Here is a 23,047-nt window from a genome sequence, read left to right as displayed (position 1 = left end):
TGCCACTGAGCTCAGAAATGTCTAGCCAAGATCACAAAGCCATTATTGGGTTTTTTTGCTTCTAGCTTTTGCTTGCAGTACGCTAAGCAGAAGCATATTCTATTTTTGAGGGATCGAATGCATACACTATAAATTAAGTTGATCATTGCATCACTGCTTGACTCTCATTGGTTTAGGTATTTGGTTACCTCTATTATTAGAGAAATCATATATTAAAACATTTGATAGTGGTGATACTTGGTTTCTCTCTTGACATAAACTGAGCGTTAATACTTGTTCCCAACACCAAAGTCATATGTAATCAGTTGTCGGATATAAATATCAAAGAGCTAGGCTGGTATCTATATGTGTAACTTTATTACTATGGTCAATAGACCGTCTTGTACTCTATTATTGGTTTTTGCTAAGTCTGTGATTGGTGACTACTGCAACCTGGTTGCTCTATGAGTCAAGTAAAGAAAACATCTTCTGGCATGTTTTAACTTTAGCAGCACTAACAGAGATTTGAGTGATATTGATGCATTCTGTTTAAATATCAGAGTGTTAGTTTTGGTGAGTAGCTATACGGATTTATTCCAAGTGCACTAGTTTATACTCGTTTATGCCCTTGAACTAGTTGAAGTATATAGAAATTCATTAGAATGCAAATCGTGTGTCAGGCCGTGTCAGGCTATACAACCCTGCTACCAGTTACACATGTAATCCGGTATTACTTGTATATAGGTCAGCCCAATGGTGATTAAACCATCAAACCTCCGTACAAATTGGGAGGGTGAACTGAACACCCTTATAGAATCAAAAACAAGATCTGTAAAAGCACTGGGCTACTTCATCGATGCATCGTAGCAACATTTAAAGGATGATAAACAAACGTATCCATCCACCAGCCGCTGCAAGAGGATGAAAATACCAACCTCATCTTGCCAGCTGGTTACCATTTCTTGTTTGTCGATAGAGTGACTCTAGTCTAGCGAAAGCCAAAAATCACTTAAACATTTGTATGCGGCTCTATGAAAAGAGAAATGTGGCATGTCAGTTCTGAACAAGCAGCCAATGACTCGTTTGCAACCGAGTTGCTTAATTTAATTGCAGAGTCCTTCTGCAAATATATACGATTTATAATTTACCATTTTGGCCAAGTGTTTGAAAGCAAGTTTTAAATTTTATTATTTCTCTTAGCATTTCAGACTTCTGAATGAGAATGCAATATCTTGAGATAGTTCAGTTATATTATAATACAACCATAATTGTGAAATAAATATACAATCAATAAATACATATTAGATATACTTATAGAAAAATAGCGTCTTGGCACATGGCAAGTATAACGTGGCCACCAAAATGAGAAGTGATTGAGTTATCTGCTCCTGATATTTAGGTAACGTCCACCTGTAATCATGTTGGGGCGTCACCATTATCTGGAGTTGTTTGGTTATTCTTGTTACAAGGTTGAAAATCCATCTATTTAATCAGAATTCCTTTTAATTAGAGACCTTGCTAGTCCAAATAGCTTTTTAACCGTGAGACGGTAACAAGTGGTATTAAAGTAGGAGTTGTCCTACTAATGTGACTGTAACCCTTCTCTGCGTGTTGGAAGGAATGAACTTTTTAGCAAAGACTCTGTTCAATCACTGGACAGTTTTTTGTCGTAGCGCAGGAGTTGTGCACTTTTGGAATAATGTTATTGTTTTGCACGTTTGTGTCCATAGTTTCAGATTTTGTGATGTCGGCAAGACACTCATTGGTCAAATTATGCCACGCAACTTGGTTGCTGGCTAATCCACTGCTTGTTCGAAGTCTCACTCGCTTTTTGTTGCAATCCTTGTATCTAAAATTGACAAATAGAAAATTTTAACTGCAACCCCATAGAAGCTGTTCTACAACCAACATGATAGGCAGTAAGTTTTGGATTTTTACCTCTTGTAGCAGTAAACGCCAAAGAGCATCATGAGAATGAGGGCGAATAGTCCAAAGACCAGTCCTAAGATGGCTGTCAAAACAAACCAAGACATGATTTCCAGCAACGCGGTTGCTATGCAACTACGCACAGTTCTACTTATACAATTGAAAGTTGATACTATTTGCTCTCCTACTGGATCAATAACCTTGAACTCAAACCCACAATAGAAAAAATGCTACAAATGATCAGCCACTAGTGTCATTTTTGGATTTAAACCTGGTTCACAATAGTCACTGTGTGTGGGCAAAAACTGGCAGGAAACTGATGAAGTATGGGTGCATGAACATTGACACAAATGATGCCTGTCATCAATAGAAATGCTTAGCTCAATTAAAGGTTTTCTTTTTTTTGACGGTCTTGATAAAGTTCTACGGTGTTCGATCTAGATTCGATTGGAACCAAAGCATTCTTATGTGTGACATAAAAGTTCTAGCAAACTCCAAGGCTACAGTTCAGCGCATTGTTAGACGTTGTCGTAGAAACAAGCAAGTAAAATTTACCACACAGATTATTTTTAACTTGAAAATATTTAAGCAGAGGTTTAAAAAAAGACCTAGAGTCGCTTCAGGACTCCTGACCCGATTTACTTGCAGCGTTGTAAACTGCTAAGACCTCTATAGAGGCGAAAGTGAACTCAGAAGGTTCTATGTCCAAGATCTTGCCTCTATGTTTACGATCTGATTACCATGTTTATAGTTTCACTTCTATGTCTATGATCTTACCTCTATGACAATTATTGTACCTCTATGGCTATTATTGTACCTCTATGTTTATGATCTTACCTCTATGTTTATAATGGTATTTCTATGTCTATGATTGTAACTGTATGGCTATGATATAATCCCTATGTCTATCTTACCTCTATTTCTATGATCATTGCTCTATGCTATTAATGTACCTCTATGTTTATGATCGTTCTTCTATCTTTATAATGGTTTGCTTAGGTCTATGATCACATCTTTATGACTATGATATAATCTATTATAATATGACATATAATATGTCTATCTTACCTCTTTATGATTGTACCTTTATGTCTATGATTTAATCTCTATGTCTAAGATATAACTTCTGTGGCTATGATATTACCTAACGTAGAAGAGGGTATAGTAGAAGAGTCTGCAACTGTGGTGGTTCCTTCCAGTACTTGAAGCCTGCCAAGATGACTTGTGAGAGATTTGGGCATAGATGAAGTTGGTTTAGGGTATATTGTCCTTTTCGTGGGTGTCCCTACTTGGCTTATGACAACATCGGGTAAAGTAGTTGGCAGCAAAGGTGGCGGGGCTGTCTGTCTTGGTAGTGGTGCTGATGTTGGAATCAGATTTACTGTTGTAAAGAATATTATTACATCAGTAAGTATTTTATGAATATACACCTTTGCACTTATTATTTATTTATTTTATTGTTTGTAATTTGCATACTTCATTAGAATTTATAACATATAATGACTATTTGTTTAAAATTTTCCAGGCAAAAATATGCTACCAATTTGCTAAAACCTCAAATTAATAGTTGCATGAACAAACATGTTATTATAACAATTTGTTGACCTCTCGGTTTAGTGCCAGCCCTTTGATTGACAGGTCAAAAGTCAATTCCTAAAGATATCACTGCGTTTATAAAAAAGCATTTAACCTTAAACTTCTCTGTATCAAACAGATGCTGTAGTCTGACAAGGAATGATAACCCAACTGAAATTCTAACAGAAAAAGTACGCTGTCCAAATATCACAATCATATTCTTTAGCTAGGAGTGTTTTTGAAGCTTGCTTAGAACGCTTGGTTAATTTGAGCAGAGCATCACATCTTAGATGGCAGAAAAATTTTGTAAGACAGCTCATCACCTTTAAAGTAACTAAATATTTTCATGGTAAGGCAACTTCTTGTAATGCATTATGTTCATTGATGCCCACACATTTGGTGATCACTTCAAACATTTATGTCGTTAACGACTAGCTGAAGCGAAGCGTATGAAATCAATGATTGTTTGTCGAGGGGTAAAGAGAAGTAAAGCATGAAACAAAGTTTCTCATATACATCATTGCATTCGATGAACGAGATGAAATCGATATTAGTGCTGTTCAGGTGTCAATTAGCTTAATCAACTAATCAATAGAAGTGATACTTTTTGAATTAAATTTTTACGATATACATAATTAATTTTGGCTTTTTAACTTTCTATTTTGGTTAGTTTTGCACCTCTTTTTCAAACAAATATTTTGAGTTAAAGTATAATATTATTATATTACACAAAAATAATTAATTTGAGCTTCTTAGTTTTCATTTTATTTCATTTTTGTGTCTCTCATTCAAAAAAGTTATTGTAAGTTTAAATGTCATAATTTTAGTAAAAAACTTCTTACTTATTACAGCATTTTTAATTTATTAATAAGCCAAGAGGCAAGTTTAAATAGAACTTATGAAGTATTTATAGCAATGCAGTCATCTTCACCAACAAGGTCACCTTCAGATGATCTATTTATGCCTTTACTCTACTTTCATAACTCTATTGTTACTGTATTATCAATATTCGGCTTTTTAAGAGTTTTCTAAAAAAAAGCTGGCTGAGGCAGCGATTGGAATCTGGCTAAAGTTACCTCCCCACAGCAAGTTGTTAGTGAAACCTTTTGACGATACTAAACATCGCATGAGGTCTGTGGTTTTCTGCTGTGTGATAACATTTTTTTATATTTTATACTTTTTATACGAATAAATAGTCTTAATTGGCAAAGAAATTTGTAAAAAACCACTTTTTTTGCTGGAGAGTAAAAAAAACGAAAAAAAAACCAAAAGCTTGTTGAAAGGTTATCACAAGATAATGTGGGAATTTTTGGAATGTCAATTTAATACCAGAGGGCATGGTAAAGGCTTTACGTTTCCATGCAGGTTTATACTATAATAGGTCATGATTAAATCAAAAGGTTTGAAATTTGAGTAGAAATTTTTAATACAACCGAATAAAATTATAGAACTATTACTGATTAAATTGGTACTCAGAGCATTATCGGGGGAGATAACTTTGACTAGATCAGTATTACTATTTTATTACAGTTTTTCTCTAGAATGAGCAGCGTTCATCTGTCCGAAACATTACTTGGAGATTAGGAAAAAATGATTCACACCCTCAAATTTAAGGTTGGTAGATCGACACACCACCAGCATCAATCAACTGCTCTGCCATATGTCGGAATATTTGTGCAGTTAGTTATTACATGTAGTGTAAGTTTTTACTGTACATTACAATACATTACAATAAAATCAAGTGGTTTGACAACTTCAGTAGAAAATTGCAATATAATCGAAAGAGCAATAAAAAACGATTTCTGTTGTAATCAGTACGCAGCAGTGTTGTCAGAGAGATAACTTTGATGGATCCCTTCAGTATTTGCTGTAATCCTGCATATGTGGTTAACCTTTATCTCTCGACCTGTGATATAACTAGTTTTCTGTCTTCATTACAAATAAATCGCAATCTTTTAATAATTACTGTATGCATGATAGCTTAGACTTGCAGCTGCATCCAATCTACATGTATAACATGACAGTAAAGGTTCGCCTTCAACCACTGCTGATGTAGATTTATTGTTCATTTACTGATGCTGCAAATCAGTCAAACTCCTAAGGTATCTGCTGATAGCTCGTAGTTGTATGCTGATTTGTGCCAAAATGGCACCAAAGCCTTGAAAAAAGTTCTCCTGAAAAGTATTCTTTGAAGAAGCAAAGAAAAACTTTTAGACAAACCTTTAGCAGCTTTTACCAACATTTGTGCTGCCATCAAATTACCATTTTTATAATTAAAGTAAACTAACACAAACTCTGGGCCTAGCTGTACATGGCTGGTGCATAGGCCTATAGATGTTTGTGTGTGGCTCTATGGCTACTCACTTTTGCTTTTGTTTCTAATAATTTCGCTTTGTGGCTAACACTTTGTGTTGTTTGTGGATATATAGCATGGTTTGCTATGTCTACTGTATAGTTTATTTGATTATGATCTGTACGGGACCACCGCATGACTCATCATGCATTTCTCATAATTGAGAATGCTTTTGATGACGGTGTCTCTACAATATTTATCTCTCAAACACGTATAGCGTGTGTGGTCTTAAGTAGTGGAGAATCTTTGGTTGGCCTTAGAATTACAATCACTATATGATGTATTAGCTGTCATCAATGTACATCTGCCCTAGCCAGATTTTTAATAGTCAGCCATAGCTGCCTTTGGTAAATTTGTTAAAAAAGGATATATCTGTTTCATATCGTACCTACTAAGAACAGCTCCTTGGCTGAGCTGCAAGGTTTTTGCTTTAATCAATGTTGTTACGCTTTTGCACTTCCTTTCTATGATGACTGGGATAATAGAAGTTACCTTACGCCGACTTTGAATAATAGAAGTGAATCCTGTTCATCACAAATGGCATTTCTTATGCCTAGGGTGATAAAGACAATTACGATGCTGAAGATGTGTGCAATGCATTCATTTGAAGACAATGTTATTAATAATTGATGACGTTGCGTGACAGCTCAACGTTGCTGACTTTTCAGCCTTGCCTAAATCAATAATCCCTTTTCAAGCGGTTTTATACTCAACCCTCAAAGGCTGTCAAGTCAGCAAAAATATTTATGTCTACAAAGTTGACAGCGGACTAGCTTATTGATGAACTTACTCAAAGTCTTAGTAGATTTTATCAGAAAGTATCAGTATTGTGTTAGCATTTGTGATTGCTTTTGTATGGTTGAGATTGTCTGACTGCCAAGATATTTCAAGACTAAAATCAACAAAATCTGATCACGGTTAAAATGCTCAGCTCAAGCGGAAGTGCGATTATGATGTCTATAGTTGCAGCGACCGACAGAATAGAGACCTATGCTGCAGCCTGAACACAATAGTCGATATCAGCTATGGCAACTTTTTCTTCTGAACGATATGCGCGAAATGTGTAAAATCTTTTTCTTCCATCTTTTTTTCTAAGTTTTAACATCGTTCAAGCTTGTTCATTGTTAATCCTGAAACAACCTGTCAGTCAGATGACCTCAAACATAAAAAAAACCATAAATGACAGAAAAAATACCGATACTTTTTGATAAAATTCACTAAAATTTTGTGCATGTTCATCTTTAATATCAACTGAGAAAGCTCATACAGCGCTACACAACTGTCTGAAATTATCAAGTTAAAAAGAAATTGTCTTCTCATTTCTAAAAACTTGATATACCTATTTTCATAGTTCATCTTTTAACAACAAGCTTTTTCTAAACAAACTAATTATTAACTTATTCAAGAGCAACAAAGCCTTGTGCTAGATTTACCTTTCAGCATGAACAATCATTTTGCTGTCTCTAATAGTTTTTCATTGCAAATTGAGCGAGATAATAACTATTGTTCTTTAGCCGACACATTAAGTCTACCAAATATTAGTTTGTCTTACTTAAATTTTACAGTGTATCATGCAAAAAGTTTTAAAGGTGTTGCATAGAACCCAGCTACTCTCCGCAGCATTATCAAATACTCAATTTTCATACTTACACTCATAATAGATCCATACGGAGCCATGATGTCCAACATCCCCACTCACAAAGGTAATAGTAACTTGGTTTGTTGGAGCTGGTGCTATGTTTGTGTTTTCCACCACCACTTCTCCACCACCACAGTAATTTTTAGCTCTGCAATTATCACGAACACAATATAATAGCCCGCTACACATATTTGATTGAAAAATGGTTAATACATTGGAAGATTATTAGAAAGATAGCCGTTACCTAGTGACACTAGGAAACCATGAAAAATGGTACGGTGGAATTGCTACAACTCAATTTGAAAGATTTAGCTTGTCAAATAGACATTGCTATTGCAAGAAGGTTTTTCAGGCTGCGCCAAAAAGCTGGTTATCACTTCACTGGTGGTAAATATTATGGAAAGTATCTGAATATACAAAATTTATTTTTAGCAACAAAAAAAAAATATATATATATATATATATATAGACACTCATATATATGTGAGTGTCTGTCTGCAGTTCGTATATGCCTAGTTATAGTGATAAAATTTTAGGAGCAAAAAATCTGCTTCAGACTGGAACTGAACTGAACAGAACAGAAACCTCCAGTTCTGCAAACAGGCATACTATCTCTTACATCCCTCATCCAACTGGGCTTATTAAAGAATGATTGAACATACACTTAGTACACCGAATAAAATACGCACCTTCAAAGTTCTTGCGAAAATACCATTGGTTACTATTAGAACATTTGAAGATCATGATTGGATGAAAGATCATGACGCATAATGTAACGATTGTAAGCACAATTATAAGCACGGCTCTTATTATAGTGAATATTTGATTACTAAATTATAGTAAACTAAGCTAGCATAAGTTCCTAGCTTAAACTACTCAAATTTATTTGGTGAAGGAACTTTTCCAATGGCGACTTCATTACCTGCCACTATTCAGAAGCTGTTTTTTATTACTTGTGCAGTGCGAGCCATTTATCTAGGTTTATAACAAAATGAAAACAATAAAGAAGCATAATATAATAAAAAATTGAAATATGTACTATTGGTGTGGGTGATGCAGTTTTTATTTTAATGTTTAATGTTATAGATGCATGAACTTAAATGTCATGATTTGAATTCTGCTAAACGTCGTAAACCAACCACAAATTACCGGTAGTTTTCATTTTAGTGAGATGGTTTTATAGAAAATTGATCATACTCGAGTCATCAGAAATGGATGCCTGGAAATGTGTAGCAATGCCAATCAGGTGGTCAAAATGCTGCTAACACAATAAACCAATCAAAAATGCAGACAGAACTCTATCTCTATGTTTATTTGTAAGTGTTGCACTTTTCTCACCAACTACATTCAAAAGCTATTTATTTGTATAATTCAGCAACAATCCCTAGATGTTGTAACAAAAAAGTAAAACTGGTTTTTGGGAAATTATTCCGAAACATATTCAACGCTAGCATCAAGCTCAGCATTGCCCATAATTTTTTTTATTTTGCATTGGATAGCCTGCAGCATATGTGTACATTTTCAATGCACATTGCTTCACAACAACGCTAAAAGTGTGCTTATAATGCAAGTCAATTGTCCTTAATGCTTGCAAAGGCATATTTTTGAGTTTTTAACCAGATAGTTTGCAGCACACTTATAAAAAATTAAAGTTCTAAGATTCCCAATTGAGCTCGGTATCGCTTGAAGTGGGCCTGTTTTTTTGCATTAAACAAGCCTTTAGTGATGCGTGGAGTGTAATGTATTAGACTTGACACTGAAACTATTAAAAACAGGCACAACACAGTGTCAATATGGAATGTTAAACTACCCATAAAAAGTCACTCTTTACATGACGATGTCTGAAACAGGGCTTATGATCACCCTGCAGGTGCTTTGTTTTATTATTCTGTTAACCTAGCTGAAGGTCAATCGGTAGGGTGGTAGAGATGACGCAACATCATCTTAAATTAAACTGTAGGTGAGACCTCTGCTATTTTAGTTCGACCTTGCTAGAGAATTTTTTTATTTTTAATCAGATAATCCACAGATTACGTGTGGATTATCAAATTGCTACACCGCTTCAAGTTCAATAGCCAGATTTTTAATTTTCTAATCAGATGTTGAAAGGGCTGGTTTTCAAAATTTAAAAAGAATTTCGATGCCAGATATTTTAGACAACCTTGAAAAAATCTCAAAATATATGCTGAAGTTTGGCCAAAATCAGTCAAAAAATGTGGACACGAGCAGCATTTACTAGCGATCACAAAACTTGATTTAACAATGAAAATCACATTGACAGAGGAATATGGTCAATGGTGTGTAATTGAGTCAAAGCCAAGTTATATAAAAAGGGAACTCAATACAGATTAGTAAAGCTAGTAACTTTTTTAACGATTGAAATCTTTCTAATACAAAAAATTTTAATAAAACAGTATGGCAAAGAGTCTTTTCACAAAACTAGACCGATCGAAGGCTAGCCAACGCAATGTGATTAACTCTGCAGCCACAATGAAGTGTTTCATGAAAATGTGATACCTTTGGGAAAAGTTTGGCTATTCACGGTGCTAAGCCATTTTAAACATTGCTCTTGCGAGCGAGACGATGAGAAAAATCAATGATTGAATGAGAGCTATTCTCTGGTTTACCTGAGCATGTTATGAATTTGTATGCAATCATTTGAGTCTGTCAGATTCACGGTGATCAACTGCATTCGAATGTTGGTGCCAACTATTCGGTACTGACAATCAAGGTTCGCCGAATATTCCCCAGTAGATATAGTCGGTATGGCTGCGTACCCTCTCAATGATGACCTATCATTACGTTCTTCAGCGCATATGTCTGCGATCTCATCCACTAAAAGAAATAAAAGCGATTTGGTCAAAGTCTACAATAGGTTTTTTATTGTGTTTTAGTTGTAAGGAAGAAGAGACATGAAACGTTGATTTGTTTTCAAAAACAAGGGCTAAATTATTTTTTAGGGGTTGGGCATGAAAATAATGCTAATTCAGATGAAAAAATGTGGGACTAAACTAACTATCTCATGTTTTGTCAGTTTAAGTAAAGATTTATCATATATATTTATATATTATATATATCAGTGTTATTATTTATATTTCATATAATTTTAGTTAACCTTATTCAAAAAGCTATAAAAACCATGTCCGAGCAGATAGAAAATGCAAACATAAATCACATGTGGGAAAATTTATCATTCAAGAAAAAAAAGATGCATTATTGAAGTTATTCTGTTATAAGTCATTTAAATATGTCTTTTGTAGCTTTTCGTTTCTAATATTCTATTCATGATTGTGTTATGTATTTGCAGTTTTGCAATGAAAATTTATATAACAATGTAATACATAATATATATAATATACATATACTACTACAAGGTATATATTATACAATATATGATATAAAGTCTATAATATGTTATTAATCTATAATATATCATTTAAAATATAATACACAAACAATATATTAGATATATAATATATTATATAATATTTATAACCTATGTAATGTATTATATAGTATATTGTAAGCTGACACCACTAGTGTTAGCAACTTGTCTCTCTGGTAATGTAGAGCAGAATGCAATTTGAGGTTTACAATTAGCTATGAATGATCTCCTTGACAAACTGAATACCGCTTTATTGCTAGCATTCAAATCAGGCTAGACTCCAATTCCTTGTAGATTTCCATAATTCCTGATTAGCAAAGCAATTTTAATCACCTCTGAAGCAACTTATTAATTAGTTTAACACATGCTCGATAACTTCAGCAGCATTCTGCCGTAACTCAAGGATTTTTATCATCATCCCGCAGCAGCGTGTGCCGCATATTTAAACAATATTGCCTTCATATGAATATGCAAATGCACTCATTCATTACAAATGCCTTGATAATTGTACTGAATTTTGAAATCTCTGACGAGTATTGTTATCTTAAGAAGACAGCTGCTACTCATATATGGGTGGTTCTTATCTTATTGTAGCTGGACTCCTATTGGCTGAGGAAGAGGTATAACACGTGTAGAAGTGTGCCTGGTTTTACTCCTCTTTGACTATTAACTACCAGAGGGAACAGAAAAGAACAACTTTTTTGCTTCTTTAAAAAGTCCTTTTGAGCTGTCATTACTAGTTGAACACAAAAAAAAAACGTTTAACACTTAGAACCCCAGGCTTGAGATAACTTAGACAGCTGTTTTTCAGTCTGATTATGATCATCTGTAGGATCATTTTTTGTGTCTCTTTTAAGTGTAAAAATAGGAAGTTTGTGCGCAACATGTTCTTAGCTTGATTCCGAAGTCTCAAGTCAAATAAACAATTTGTTTTTGAGCCGTCACCAGAATACCGTAGGCACTTCTTACTGAAGTGAGAAATGAAAAATGGCTGCTGACAAAATATAAGGTTTTAATGACACACTAATTTAAATTCTTGGTAATCAAGGCTCAAAAGTAGACAAAGCTAGGAAGTTCTTCTCCTCAGCACCAAAATCTTTACACTAAAACTTGTTTTTCTATTAATAAGAAATATACAGACTCTTTCAGACTCAGTGTACTGCAACCATTATGTTTCTTCTGCTATCTCTAAAACATCACTTCTTTGAAAGAGTGTAGAAAAAAACCCTTTTTGTGTATTTGATTACTGTTTTTTCATTGGGTTTACAAGTTTGTAGCTTCGAAATGATCTTTAGTTCTAATGGAATTGTGCTGTTTTAAGTACTTTCACAGTCATTTGAAAGTTGTTAATACAATCTAGGATCAGGGGACTTGATTGTAGATACAAGACTAAGCGCCAAGGTGTTGGTATGTTTTATATCTGTTTGAGATGATAAAAGCCTCGAGCTAGAACACCATTTAGTTACCGTATTGATAAGCGGAAAGTTATGTCTAGACCGCATTTTGTTTACTTCTCTTAAATTACTATCTAGTTATTATACTATTTGTTATTATTTATTTCTATAATAGGCTATTATTTTATTATTAAATTAATATTAATTTATTATTTCAACTGTGCTATTAGGGCACAACAGTAATATTATGCAGCTTTTCAATAAAAAAATAAATGTAATGATTATGTATGAATTTTTAACGTAAAACTACAAATACAAAATATAATTTAGAGTACAAAGTGTTGAATTTTTTGAAGCAAACAAACTAATTAAAATGACTTCTAAAACAATCAAATCCACCGATGCAACATACAAAGTAATGTACGAACAAGAGTTTATATCATGATCAACTAAATAAGGTTCAGTTATGCTGCCTCTCTCTATTCTGCTGGCCATCTTAGGCATCACTATTGCTACCTGCCAATGTGGGCAGTGCCTAGGATTAAACATAGGGTTATATTTTAAAACTTTTTGAATTAATTATGATTTTGTTAATTTATTTTGTTTGCATCCACTTTATATAGTATATGAGAGAAAAACATAGAATGATACTTGAGACAATATCTGATTGTTTTGGCAGACAAACTTGTTCCCAGAACTAACTAAATTCACATATAAGGGTTTGACAGTGTCTTGAGATGCTCATTACCATTTGAAGGGTAATAATTTATGTTGCAAATAGAATGAGTAGCTAGACAATGTCAAATTAATATTGTGCAGCTCGCTTGGTGTTAAGAGGCAGCCGCCATGACTAACAAGCTTACTCTGTAGAAAACTGTTTTGAGGGAGGTTTAAACAAAATAATGATTTTATAGTGATCTGTTTGTTAGTCACATGAATCAGTCTCCGATTTCACCATACTTACAAAGAATGCTATAATTGTTTGTTTATGCATAGTTTTTGTAGAGGTTTGATTGTAATTGTAAATAAAGGTTTGACTGTATTCGTAAATAAAAGTTTGACTGTATTTGCAAATGGAGGGTTGACTATAGTTTTATGTAGAGGTTTGACTGTAGTTGTAAGGAAAGGTTTGACTGTAATTGTAAATAGAGGTTTGGCTGTATTTGTAAATAGAAGTTTGACTGCATTTGTAAATGGAGGTTTGACTGTAGTTGTAAGTAAAGATTTGACTGTATTTGTAAGGAAAGGTTTGACTGTAGTTGCAAGTAAAGGTTTGACTGTAATTGTAAATTCACCCACCAAAAATTTTTCAGGTTTTCGATTCTCAAAACCTGAAAAAAAAATCTGGTTCAAATAATCTTTTGCAGACTGAAGCAAAGAGCATTGCATTTCATACCAAAGTTGAACTTCAAAAGTTTAAAATACTTGAGGTTTCATCCAATTTAAGATAAAAAAGTGTTTTTCTCGTTGCTTGCAAATAATAATTTTAACTTCCAGTTGTGAAATCTGCTAAATGAGTGTATTTAAAAGTTTTATGAAACATACTGTCTTCCAACTACTATTTTGAGCAGGTGTTTGGCAAACAGCCATCTTATGTTACTACAATGTCAAGGCTCGACTAAGATGAAATGTTAAAAGAATCAAATATATGAATAATTATCAGAACTTATATGGTCTACTAAATAAATTTTTAAGAATTATTTCTAAATAGAGTCAAATCAAACAATATGACAGATTTTTACGCTGTAAAAAAATAAAATTTTAAAAATTGTGATTCAAATTCTTTGAGGTCTCTTTCCGACATACGAATCACTTTTAGTTATTTCGAGAAGAGAATCACTCCCTAAGCTCAGTTCCTGTTTCTCACAGATGAATCATTCTCATAACTGTTTTAGCAAGCAAATCCCCTTTTGAAAATGATTATTCCTATTGCGAAAAGCTTTGCTTTTCCTAGGTTTAATAGTTATGCAGAACATTTTATAAATTTATTGCTTTCTTTTCTGTTTCACCTCTCTGCCACTATCTAGCACTGCAGGTATTGTGAAGGTGTTTGTCACTAAACTTTTTATGACAAACAGATGACTATCATCTAGTACCGTTACAGACAGCGTTGAACAGAAATGGTTCGACGTACTTTTAAGTGGTCGGCATCTAGTATCCGTACTAACAACGCTCAACAGAAAATATTCAACTTACCTTTGACACACTCGTACTTTATTTCAATATAGTTCCCGGTGACTCCACATTTGGGCAGAGTTATATAATATCGTGTATCTCCTCGTATTGATATATCGCAGCTACTGCGTCCATTGCATCTGTAAACGTATCAAAAAGCCTGCATTTGAACACACCTTTATTTGAGCGCTGCCTCTAATTAAGCACCACTCTAAGGGAAAGGTTGAAAAATAGAGCACTATGGTGATCAAATAAAGGTTTCGAGGTATTTGTTTTGTTAGGGCTTTTAGACACGGGCAAATGTTTTCAAATACCATAGTCGTTGATCCTTGATTCACTGATTCTTGATTCATTGATTCACTTGATTCCTTTTACAGGTTCATATTGATCAAGCTTTGACATTAGACCAACAAAAGTTGGCTGTTTGCCAAATACCGATTCCACTATGCTATGTTTTCATAAGACTGTTAATATGTTCGTTTCAACAGCACCAAAAATTTCGCAACTAGAGGTTAAAATTGCTGTTTGCAAACAATAAAAAACACTTATCTTATTTTAAATGGATTCTCAAGTATTTCGGGATTTTAAAGCTCAATTCTGGTGCGAGATAAGCAATGATCTTTACTTTCGTCTGATGACAAAGCTTTGCACGAGATCATTTTCAAGTTTGAGAATAAAACATGATTGTCTCAGTCTTTCTGTTGAGCACTTCAAGTGACTAGCCAAATAAGCAAACAAGCTTTGCGACAAATTCTTGAGGGGCATTCAAACCACAAACTTCTAATATGTGAGTTTTATTAGAGTTGATCAGCTCTAAGCCTTCATTACTCCCTATTAGCCAGCCCAGCTGTTCGTTAATTTTCCTCATTTGGTGTGAGGTAATAAAATGACAAGGTCATCACATAACGGCTTGCCAACATTGAAGTTGGCTTACAGAAGTGCATTCAGACGGGAAAAACTTTACCACATTGCTAACTACAAGGAAAGTCTTAAAGATGAACTTCTTCATAATTTTAATGTTATCAGAAAGTATTGGTATTTTTCAATCATTTGGTATTGTTTTTGGTGTTTGATGTGATCTGTCTGTCTGATCTGACTTATATTCAAGCAAAAGTGTCATCATGGCGTCTATAGTCACAAAGGGACTGACGTAATAGAAGCACATAACGCTGCAACTTCAACAAGATAGTCAATATCAAACACGGAAGAGACAGGCAGCAATAAATGAATAAATTTAATCAATCAATGAATTTAATCGTATCAATCGAATTAATCGCATTAATTGCATCGAATCAATTCAATCAATGAATTTAATCGCAATGAACTTTTATCAATTTTAATTCTGAAACATCTTGCAGTCAAATCACATCAAACATCAAAAACAATCACAAATGATAAAAATACTGATACTTTCTGATAAAATACCCTAAAATTTTGCGTAAGCTTATCCTTTAAGGTTTGTTTACATCAGCACAATTTGTAGAAGTTGTGCTTCCACTGAGAGAGTTGATATTGGAGAAGTTTCTGGTCTATTACGATTTCAAATACGTTTTAGCAAAGATTTAAACCGGTCCAACTTAAACACTAACAATACAAAAGGGGTCAATTTTTATAGTAAATGAAGTACAACATCGATAATCATTCCATTTGCTTGTACTTTTGGCGCTGTTAACTCTGAGAGATATGATTGTTCTGACCTATCTTGTACTCCGTCAATGACTGCCACAAAATGGACGAACATAGTATGTATGCAGCATTTCAACGATTGTGTGTCGATGACTGGAACAAAAGAATTTTCACAACCAGTTTTCATTTTACCCCGAACACACTTTGTTGGCGTGGAAGCAACTCCGATAAAGTTTCCTATTGTAATGGCACCTTTATGGTGTTTAACCATTTACTTCTGAGCTTCAAATGTTCATAATTTATTATTTTTAAGTAAATTTCCTAAATAAGTTGGATGATGGTATATGCCAACAAAAGTTCTGTCAATTACAATTTTAAAAGAGTCATGAATTATAATTTAATGAACTGAAGTTTTTTCTCCATTTCAACATAACTTTTTTTTGTAAGAAATGAGATTGTTGCTCATAGTTGGTTTTCCTGTAAAAGATTATATAATAATATCTGATCAGATATAAAAACACCACAGTGGAGCCTATATGGTGTATGTATGATGTATTTGATAGCATGAGAGCCAACCACACTATTAATAGAAAGCAGGAAGATATATTGGCCAATCTTATCTCCTGTGATAAACTATTATAAAAAATGGTGTGTTTGACTCAAAGTCCTTGTGCATACATAAGCTTGGAGGAGAAGGGCGTTTATCAATTTTTTTACAATGCAGGTTCTGATGATTTAGAAAAAAGCATAGGAAACAGGAAAGGAAGGAGCAAAGGAAACAGTAAAGGAAACAGCAGCGTAGGAAACAAGTCCAAGGTGCTGTTGCTTCTATTAAAATGCTTGCATTACTCTCATTGACTAATTCTGTTGAAATTGAGTGCTGCAATTTCGACCTTTTCAAAGTGTGCGAAATGGTCCTCCTGTTATTAAAATATGCATTGTAGTATGTAGTATATAATATCTTACTATTTTCTCAAAATAATTGAAAACAAACTTCGTTTGTAGAGAAAACTGAGAAAATGTTTTTAAAAAATAGTGACTTATATGCAGAAGCATGAGTTCGTTCAGCTCATAAAATTGGAAAATCGGTCAGTTTTTGTTCTAAATAGGCTCTACAGTAAGTTTTGATTTCATTCACCTTCTAAAAATAGTTCCTAGATGTTGCATCATTCAACTTAGCTTTGGTAATCTATTAGTAAGCCTCTAGAATAATTTAATTGAAAAGCTTTTCAAAGTTATCTGCTTTTAACATGATGCAATTAACTACTCTTCGATATTTTAACGCTTACTGCTAGAGCATATCTGATTCAAGGCTTTCAAATAGGCTGGCCAGATGTTTTGTTTTCAATACGACTGTAAGTTATCCTATGAGAACAACAATGGAAGATATGCGATCTTATATTTTAACCTGGTCAGTATCACTGTCAATCTAAGGTTATACCGATGCGGTGTATAGCTTATGGCGTGAATTCCTCTATTAATGTTGTTTATAACAATTTGCACCCAATAAAGACAGTAAATCTCCCATAACAATAAATAAAAATGCAAAATCAAAGATGCTGACATAGAAAGTGTGAAAACAAAAACCGCCTCAGGTGTGCGCAGTAAAATTTTTCATCAAAAAACTTTAGCTAGCCCTTGACTAAACTCGGACTTTGCATAACTCTAAGGCTATGAACATATGTAAGCGATAAGCTTCTTTAAAAATGAATTAATCACAATAATGAGGAGATGATCCCCTTAACCATAGCGCAGCTGTTAAACATTTTACAAACATGAATAATCCTTTGATTTCTTCAGATATAACGCCATTACTTCTTCATCATGCCCGATTTCTTTAGCCCTCTTGGCACCGTTAGCTAACGTATTGTGTAAACAAAAGGGTACAGCCGCATGAAGTTAGCAACAGCATTTGATGTGGTCAGCTGCCACTAATAATGTACATGAATAGGTAATTAGGCAGCGGTAGTACCTACCCGAGGCTTGTCGGTTCTGTCAGTGAACAATCTCCCTGATTGAAGAAGCACGCATTGTTGTCCGATCTCCCATATGTTACATTGTATATTCTGATCAGAGAGTCAGTCGGGCAACGTAGGTATATGAATGTTTCGTGATTGCAATGGGATGCTGTCTTCATCTTTGAAGCTATAAACATGAGAATATATTGAGTATTGTTTTGGTTAAGAGATCAAAATATGTTTTTAAATGATTATTGGCTAGAAATATTCAAAGTACAACCTGTCTAAACAAAATCCGTCAAAAACCTCATGTGTTTTGAGAAGGAAACAACAAAACAAAGATTGCTAAATGCTAAACTTAGCAAGCATCTTGGCCATGAAAAGTGGGAAAAGTTAACTGATGTGAAGTAGTTGAACCAAAGATATTTAATTTTTCAGCGTCTTTATTCATTGGCTCTTTTTGAATTGATCCCAAATTAAATTAAAACTCCTTTAAACTAATTTTGTATTACAGCAAACTAACATCAAGGAAATCCCTTGAGTCATTGTGATCTTTGAGGTACGTTCACATTTTCCGCCGGGCTCTAAATGACTCATCCTCTTCAAGCAATATGTATTGTAGAAAAAGTAGCCTTTGCAAATTAAATAACAAATTTTAAGCATTTTAAAGCATTAAAAATGCTAATAGACACTAATAATGGTTTTGCAAAAGAGAAAACCCATACATTCACCAAGCGCTCATTCTTTGTCTACGCTTTGCATGAGTAGAACATCCCTTAGTTATCTAGTTACAACATAACTAGGAAATCTTTCTACAAAATCACTCCTTGCAAGCCAACAAACAATTGCCGGAAATGCAGGCAGCATTTCCACTTGGCGCTGCCATTAAAGCTATTAGGAGAGCTGAAGCACTTTGTAATCCAATAATATCTTAACAAATCAAGCCGATATCGAAGGCTTCATTGCAAGGGCTTATTATGTTGCGGGTGCCATCTTAGCTGGTGCGGCGATGAGTGAGAACGCTGGGCTGTCTTATGCTCTCCCCAATAACGCAGGCTCGAACAAGTAAAGTTCATGGGCTAACAGTAGGGAAGCGTGCCAAAGTGTGCCATTCTAATTAAGCTCATTAAAGATAGTTAGCCGTGTTCAATTGAAGACAGCTAACATGACATTATATCAAGGATTAAACCAGGCAGAATGCGTAGGGCTTTTGTTGTGGTATTGTACTAACAGAGGCAGCTGAGCTCAAAGTTGCTGGCAGATAACAAGCACATGCTTCTCGTGTCAGCAATAAAATCGTATCTCTAAGCAGCTGCCTACTCAAGGGGACACACACAGACAGGTGGTTTCAGAAGCTGCTCACAATTTTATTGAAATCAATATGAATGAATGTTTAGAATGTTGGTTCTATTGTCAGTTTCTTGCACAAAAATTTACAGCAGAATAGTTAACATGGAGCAATGGGAACAACTTTTTTCAATAACTCTGTTGGGAAAATAGGTGTGAGTTTATTTGGGATTGCTATAAAAGGTGTATCAGGAATGATATAGAATCAGCCCAAATATAACCTTGAATTTAGCTCCCTATCAACTTACTGTGACTATTTCTGCAAAACCAAAACTTCAACTCTGAAGATAAATGGTTTTGATATAGTACTATAGCTTTCTTAAACTAAATTAAAACAATAAAAACTGTAACATTGAATTAAGATCACATTATTTTGGTACATAAAAGAAGATCTGTGATTTATCAATTGAAACTTTTAGTGGCTTATAGTTTCAAATCTTATAATTAAAATTTTTTAAACGAGCTTATCTAATTTAAAGATTTTAAGCTTACTAGCTATTAGTCACCTCTGTAAGCATGATATATCCTTCATCTCATTTATATTTACCCTAGATTACACCCACACTAAATACTTGAGAGCGATTGCATTTCAATTCTATACACAAATTTGTTCATGGAAGTTTAGAAGCGTTTATCAAGTCCTAATATAAATTAAACTAACTTTCATAACTACATGAAATCATCTTTTGTCAAACCAGTTGTTGAGACTTCATTACGAAAGTTGTTTCATTTGTTGTCAGTTTTGCAAGCTAAGTAAGAATTTTACTTAAATAGAAGTAAGACAGATAAGACAAAATTTATAAAACTATTATTCTCTGTGACACCAACATACTACATCTATACCATAATATGTTTCATTTTATGAAGTTTTTCTACTACAACCCTTTATTCACTATCTTGACGCCTCCACAATACTATTAGATTATCAACTTTTAAAAACACTTTTGTTCAATTAACTCAATAATTCCTGATTTATGTTTTTAATTTTAGTTTTTAGAACCAAATAAAAAAACATTCTTTTTCTTGATAATTTCCCATGTCAATAAAAAAGTTATACATAGATGAAAATAGATTTGTTTCCAAGATTTATAAGAATTCCTTCAGTAAACATAACAAAAATGTAAAAGCCATTTTAATGCAGCTAAAGACATTCATATAGTGACACGTTAAGTCAATGTGACACAGGTAAAGGGCCATTCACGTAGAATTTTAAAAGAGTGTGTTAAAACTATAGATAGTTTTCATCATTTGAGATGATGTTGATTGTTTTACGCGATCTGACTGCAGTGATGTTTAAGGATTGAAATCTGCAAAACGTGATCACAGGGAAACCTTCTTTTCTTCATATAGAGGAAAGGCTTTACGCAATCGTAATGTTTATACAATACTACCTTCATCCTACTGTTATCATTTTCAAACTGCTGTGTGTACATGTACACATATATAGGCAGGTCAGGAAGGTGAATATTTTGTCACTCATGTTCCCACAGCGTAAAATAAGCTATTTTAGTCTTCCATCTACTTGTAAAGTGCCTTATAGCGATTTTTTGCTGCCTGACAATCTGCACATCCTTGAGCAGTTTTACTTTTAGCACCTGGATGTTTTTGCCGAACTTTTGGCCTTAGAATACAAAAAGCATTAAAACATCGGAAATATTTTTGTTGCTGAGTTTACAGCTGCCAGCAGCGTGAAGCTAACTTACCCATGGAAGTTTCCAAGACTGTAAGAAAAGCGATGATAATGGTGATGATATGCATTCTTTCAAGTCAGTGCACACCCCTCTCTGTAACATAAACACCTGATCATCAGAACGTTTTGTCATGCCGGTCTTAATGGTGTCAAATTTCTGTTTTGATGGCATGCAGAAGTAACCAGATATCTGTTGCCAAATATGTGAGAGACAGAAATTTTTGCTGCCCTGATGCACATCCGCTGCCGGCATCATACAGACCAGCGAACAGTTACGTGTGGAGAGTTATATTTTGTTGTGGTAATGGCACCAGAAGTACGGGTAAAAGCTATGGCTATAAGATAAATACAGGATGTTATTGAACAGACTGCATAGTCACCAAAATAGCAGCATCCAGTGTTTGTTTTGGCTTCCATTCAAATTATAAAAACTAAGCAAACTTCCTGTTTAAAAAATATTTTTAGAAACATACCAAGCGCTTAATTTAAAAAAATTTTTGCTTGATGAAGCAAGTTTTTCTAATTAAATTATATTGAACTTATAACATACTTGCCCACTTTTGATCTGTCTGTTGATTCGTTGGTTTTCTAACTTTAGCCGCCTTTCCTCTCTTAGTATACTAGCACTTGTGTGTTCTTCAACTGTCCGTATCTGTCTAATTAGTCAATACCGGAGCACTAACAATGTGATATTGAAACACCGCTTACTCGTGTATCTGTTACAGTCAATAGTTCCAATCAAGAGCCCATTAATAACCAAAACTGAAGAGGCTCTTGATATCCGCGCCGTTGAGAATCAATAACGCTTTACAGCGAAGGCCTCAACCCAAGTGTTACGCTTCAATGAGCATGGATTACTACATTCTTTCATCTTTAGCGAGTGAGTAGTTGACTGTAGTGCAAGTGTCAAAAGTTGACAGGTCAAGCAGGTGGGATGTGTTGAATAGAAGATGCATGTCAAATCAGTAATCACGAGTTAATCCGCTAAGCGAAGCGTTTTCTATCAACAATGAAGACAGATAACAAAGCAGAGGCAGAGAATATTTTCAGCAGTGCAAACTTGAAAAGAGATGCAATATAGCAAACATCAACTGGGGACAAATTTATAAAAAAGGAGAAAAATTAAACAGCAATTTTCAATGAGCTCCCCTTATTTGACAAAAATTTGAGAAAAAAGTCATATTTTCTTCAAACTGCTAAAAACCTAAAACTTTCATCTGATAAATTCTTAATAAAGATGGAAATTAATCGTATAAATCTTTTAAATATAACATTTACTATTTTAACAAGAATTTTAAACAAAATTTCAATCAAGTTAAAACTTATAATTTTTTGATTACTTCAGTTGAAGTCAGTATGTTTTTTTCATTATCTAACCATACAGTAAATGCCCCTATAACGTAAGCCTTCCATTATGTGAAAAATTCTTTATATGTAAAATGTCAAATTGATGCAAGTTTTCATTTTCGATTTGAATAACGCGAGTTTAATGGTTAAACTTTAAAATATTTTTTGTTTTTGGCCTCAATTTGACGTAAAAATGGCGTATAACGCTAACTGAAGTATATATTATATACACTAGAACTTTAACAGTCTAGTGTGCCGCGAGAAATAGTCAGATATGGCAATACAGCACAGATAATAACTATCTGCACAGTGTCTGAGTATCTTTACTATAATAAGAGCAGTGTCTGTCTGTCCATCTGGCCAATGCAGTAGTAAGAGCATTAAAAAAGAGTGTGCTACACAAAAATTGAACCCAGATATCTCGATTCCCAACCGAGAATGCTACCATCTGCTACCATCTTTCCACACAGATAAATAATTGAACTCATCGTTATTGTAATTGATGACTAATAATTTTAATCGTTATTACTCATGACGATCTTTTATGTCGCACACAACTGCCAGTGTACTAGTCATTCTTAAAATAGGTTGTTGTTCAGTGCAGGTGTGAAGGTTTCAGTTTACTAAGCTGAATGCTGTGGGTACAGATCTTG

General features: G+C 34.0%; 1 protein-coding gene across 1 annotated transcript; it reads right to left on the bottom strand.

Annotated features, from left to right (window-relative positions):
* Positions 1 to 1,308: 1,308 nt before the first annotated feature.
* On the bottom strand, positions 1,309 to 21,610 carry LOC137408020 (uncharacterized). Its single transcript, XM_068094411.1, has 9 exons — positions 21,598 to 21,610; positions 21,061 to 21,141; positions 18,029 to 18,197; positions 14,448 to 14,566; positions 10,100 to 10,307; positions 7,484 to 7,620; positions 3,050 to 3,286; positions 1,918 to 1,990; positions 1,309 to 1,828 (listed from the first exon to the last, which is right to left on the bottom strand). The coding sequence occupies exons 2-9, from the start codon at positions 21,113 to 21,115 to the stop codon at positions 1,609 to 1,611; spliced, it is 1,218 nt and encodes a 405-aa protein (XP_067950512.1). The 5' UTR covers positions 21,116 to 21,141; positions 21,598 to 21,610; the 3' UTR covers positions 1,309 to 1,608.
* Between the last annotated feature and the right edge of the window lie 1,437 nt (positions 21,611 to 23,047).

The sequence above is a fragment of the Watersipora subatra genome, chromosome 11 (genome assembly GCF_963576615.1).
Source record: "Watersipora subatra chromosome 11, tzWatSuba1.1, whole genome shotgun sequence".
NCBI lineage: Eukaryota > Metazoa > Bryozoa > Gymnolaemata > Cheilostomatida > Watersiporidae > Watersipora > Watersipora subatra.
This window is presented reverse-complemented; position numbering and strand designations above follow the sequence as displayed.

Excerpts from the sequence above, each read along its gene's own strand:
- LOC137408020 (XM_068094411.1), bottom strand. The coding sequence starts at position 21,115 with ATGCATATCATCACCATTATCATCGCTTTTCTTACAGTCTTGGAAACT. Across the intron at positions 14,567-18,028 it reads ACAGAACCGACAAGCCTCGG|ATGCAATGGACGCAGTAGCT; the intron begins GTAGGTACTACC and ends ATACGTTTACAG. Across the intron at positions 3,287-7,483 it reads CGTATGGATCTATTATGAGT|TAAATCTGATTCCAACATCA; the intron begins GTAAGTATGAAA and ends TCTTTACAACAG.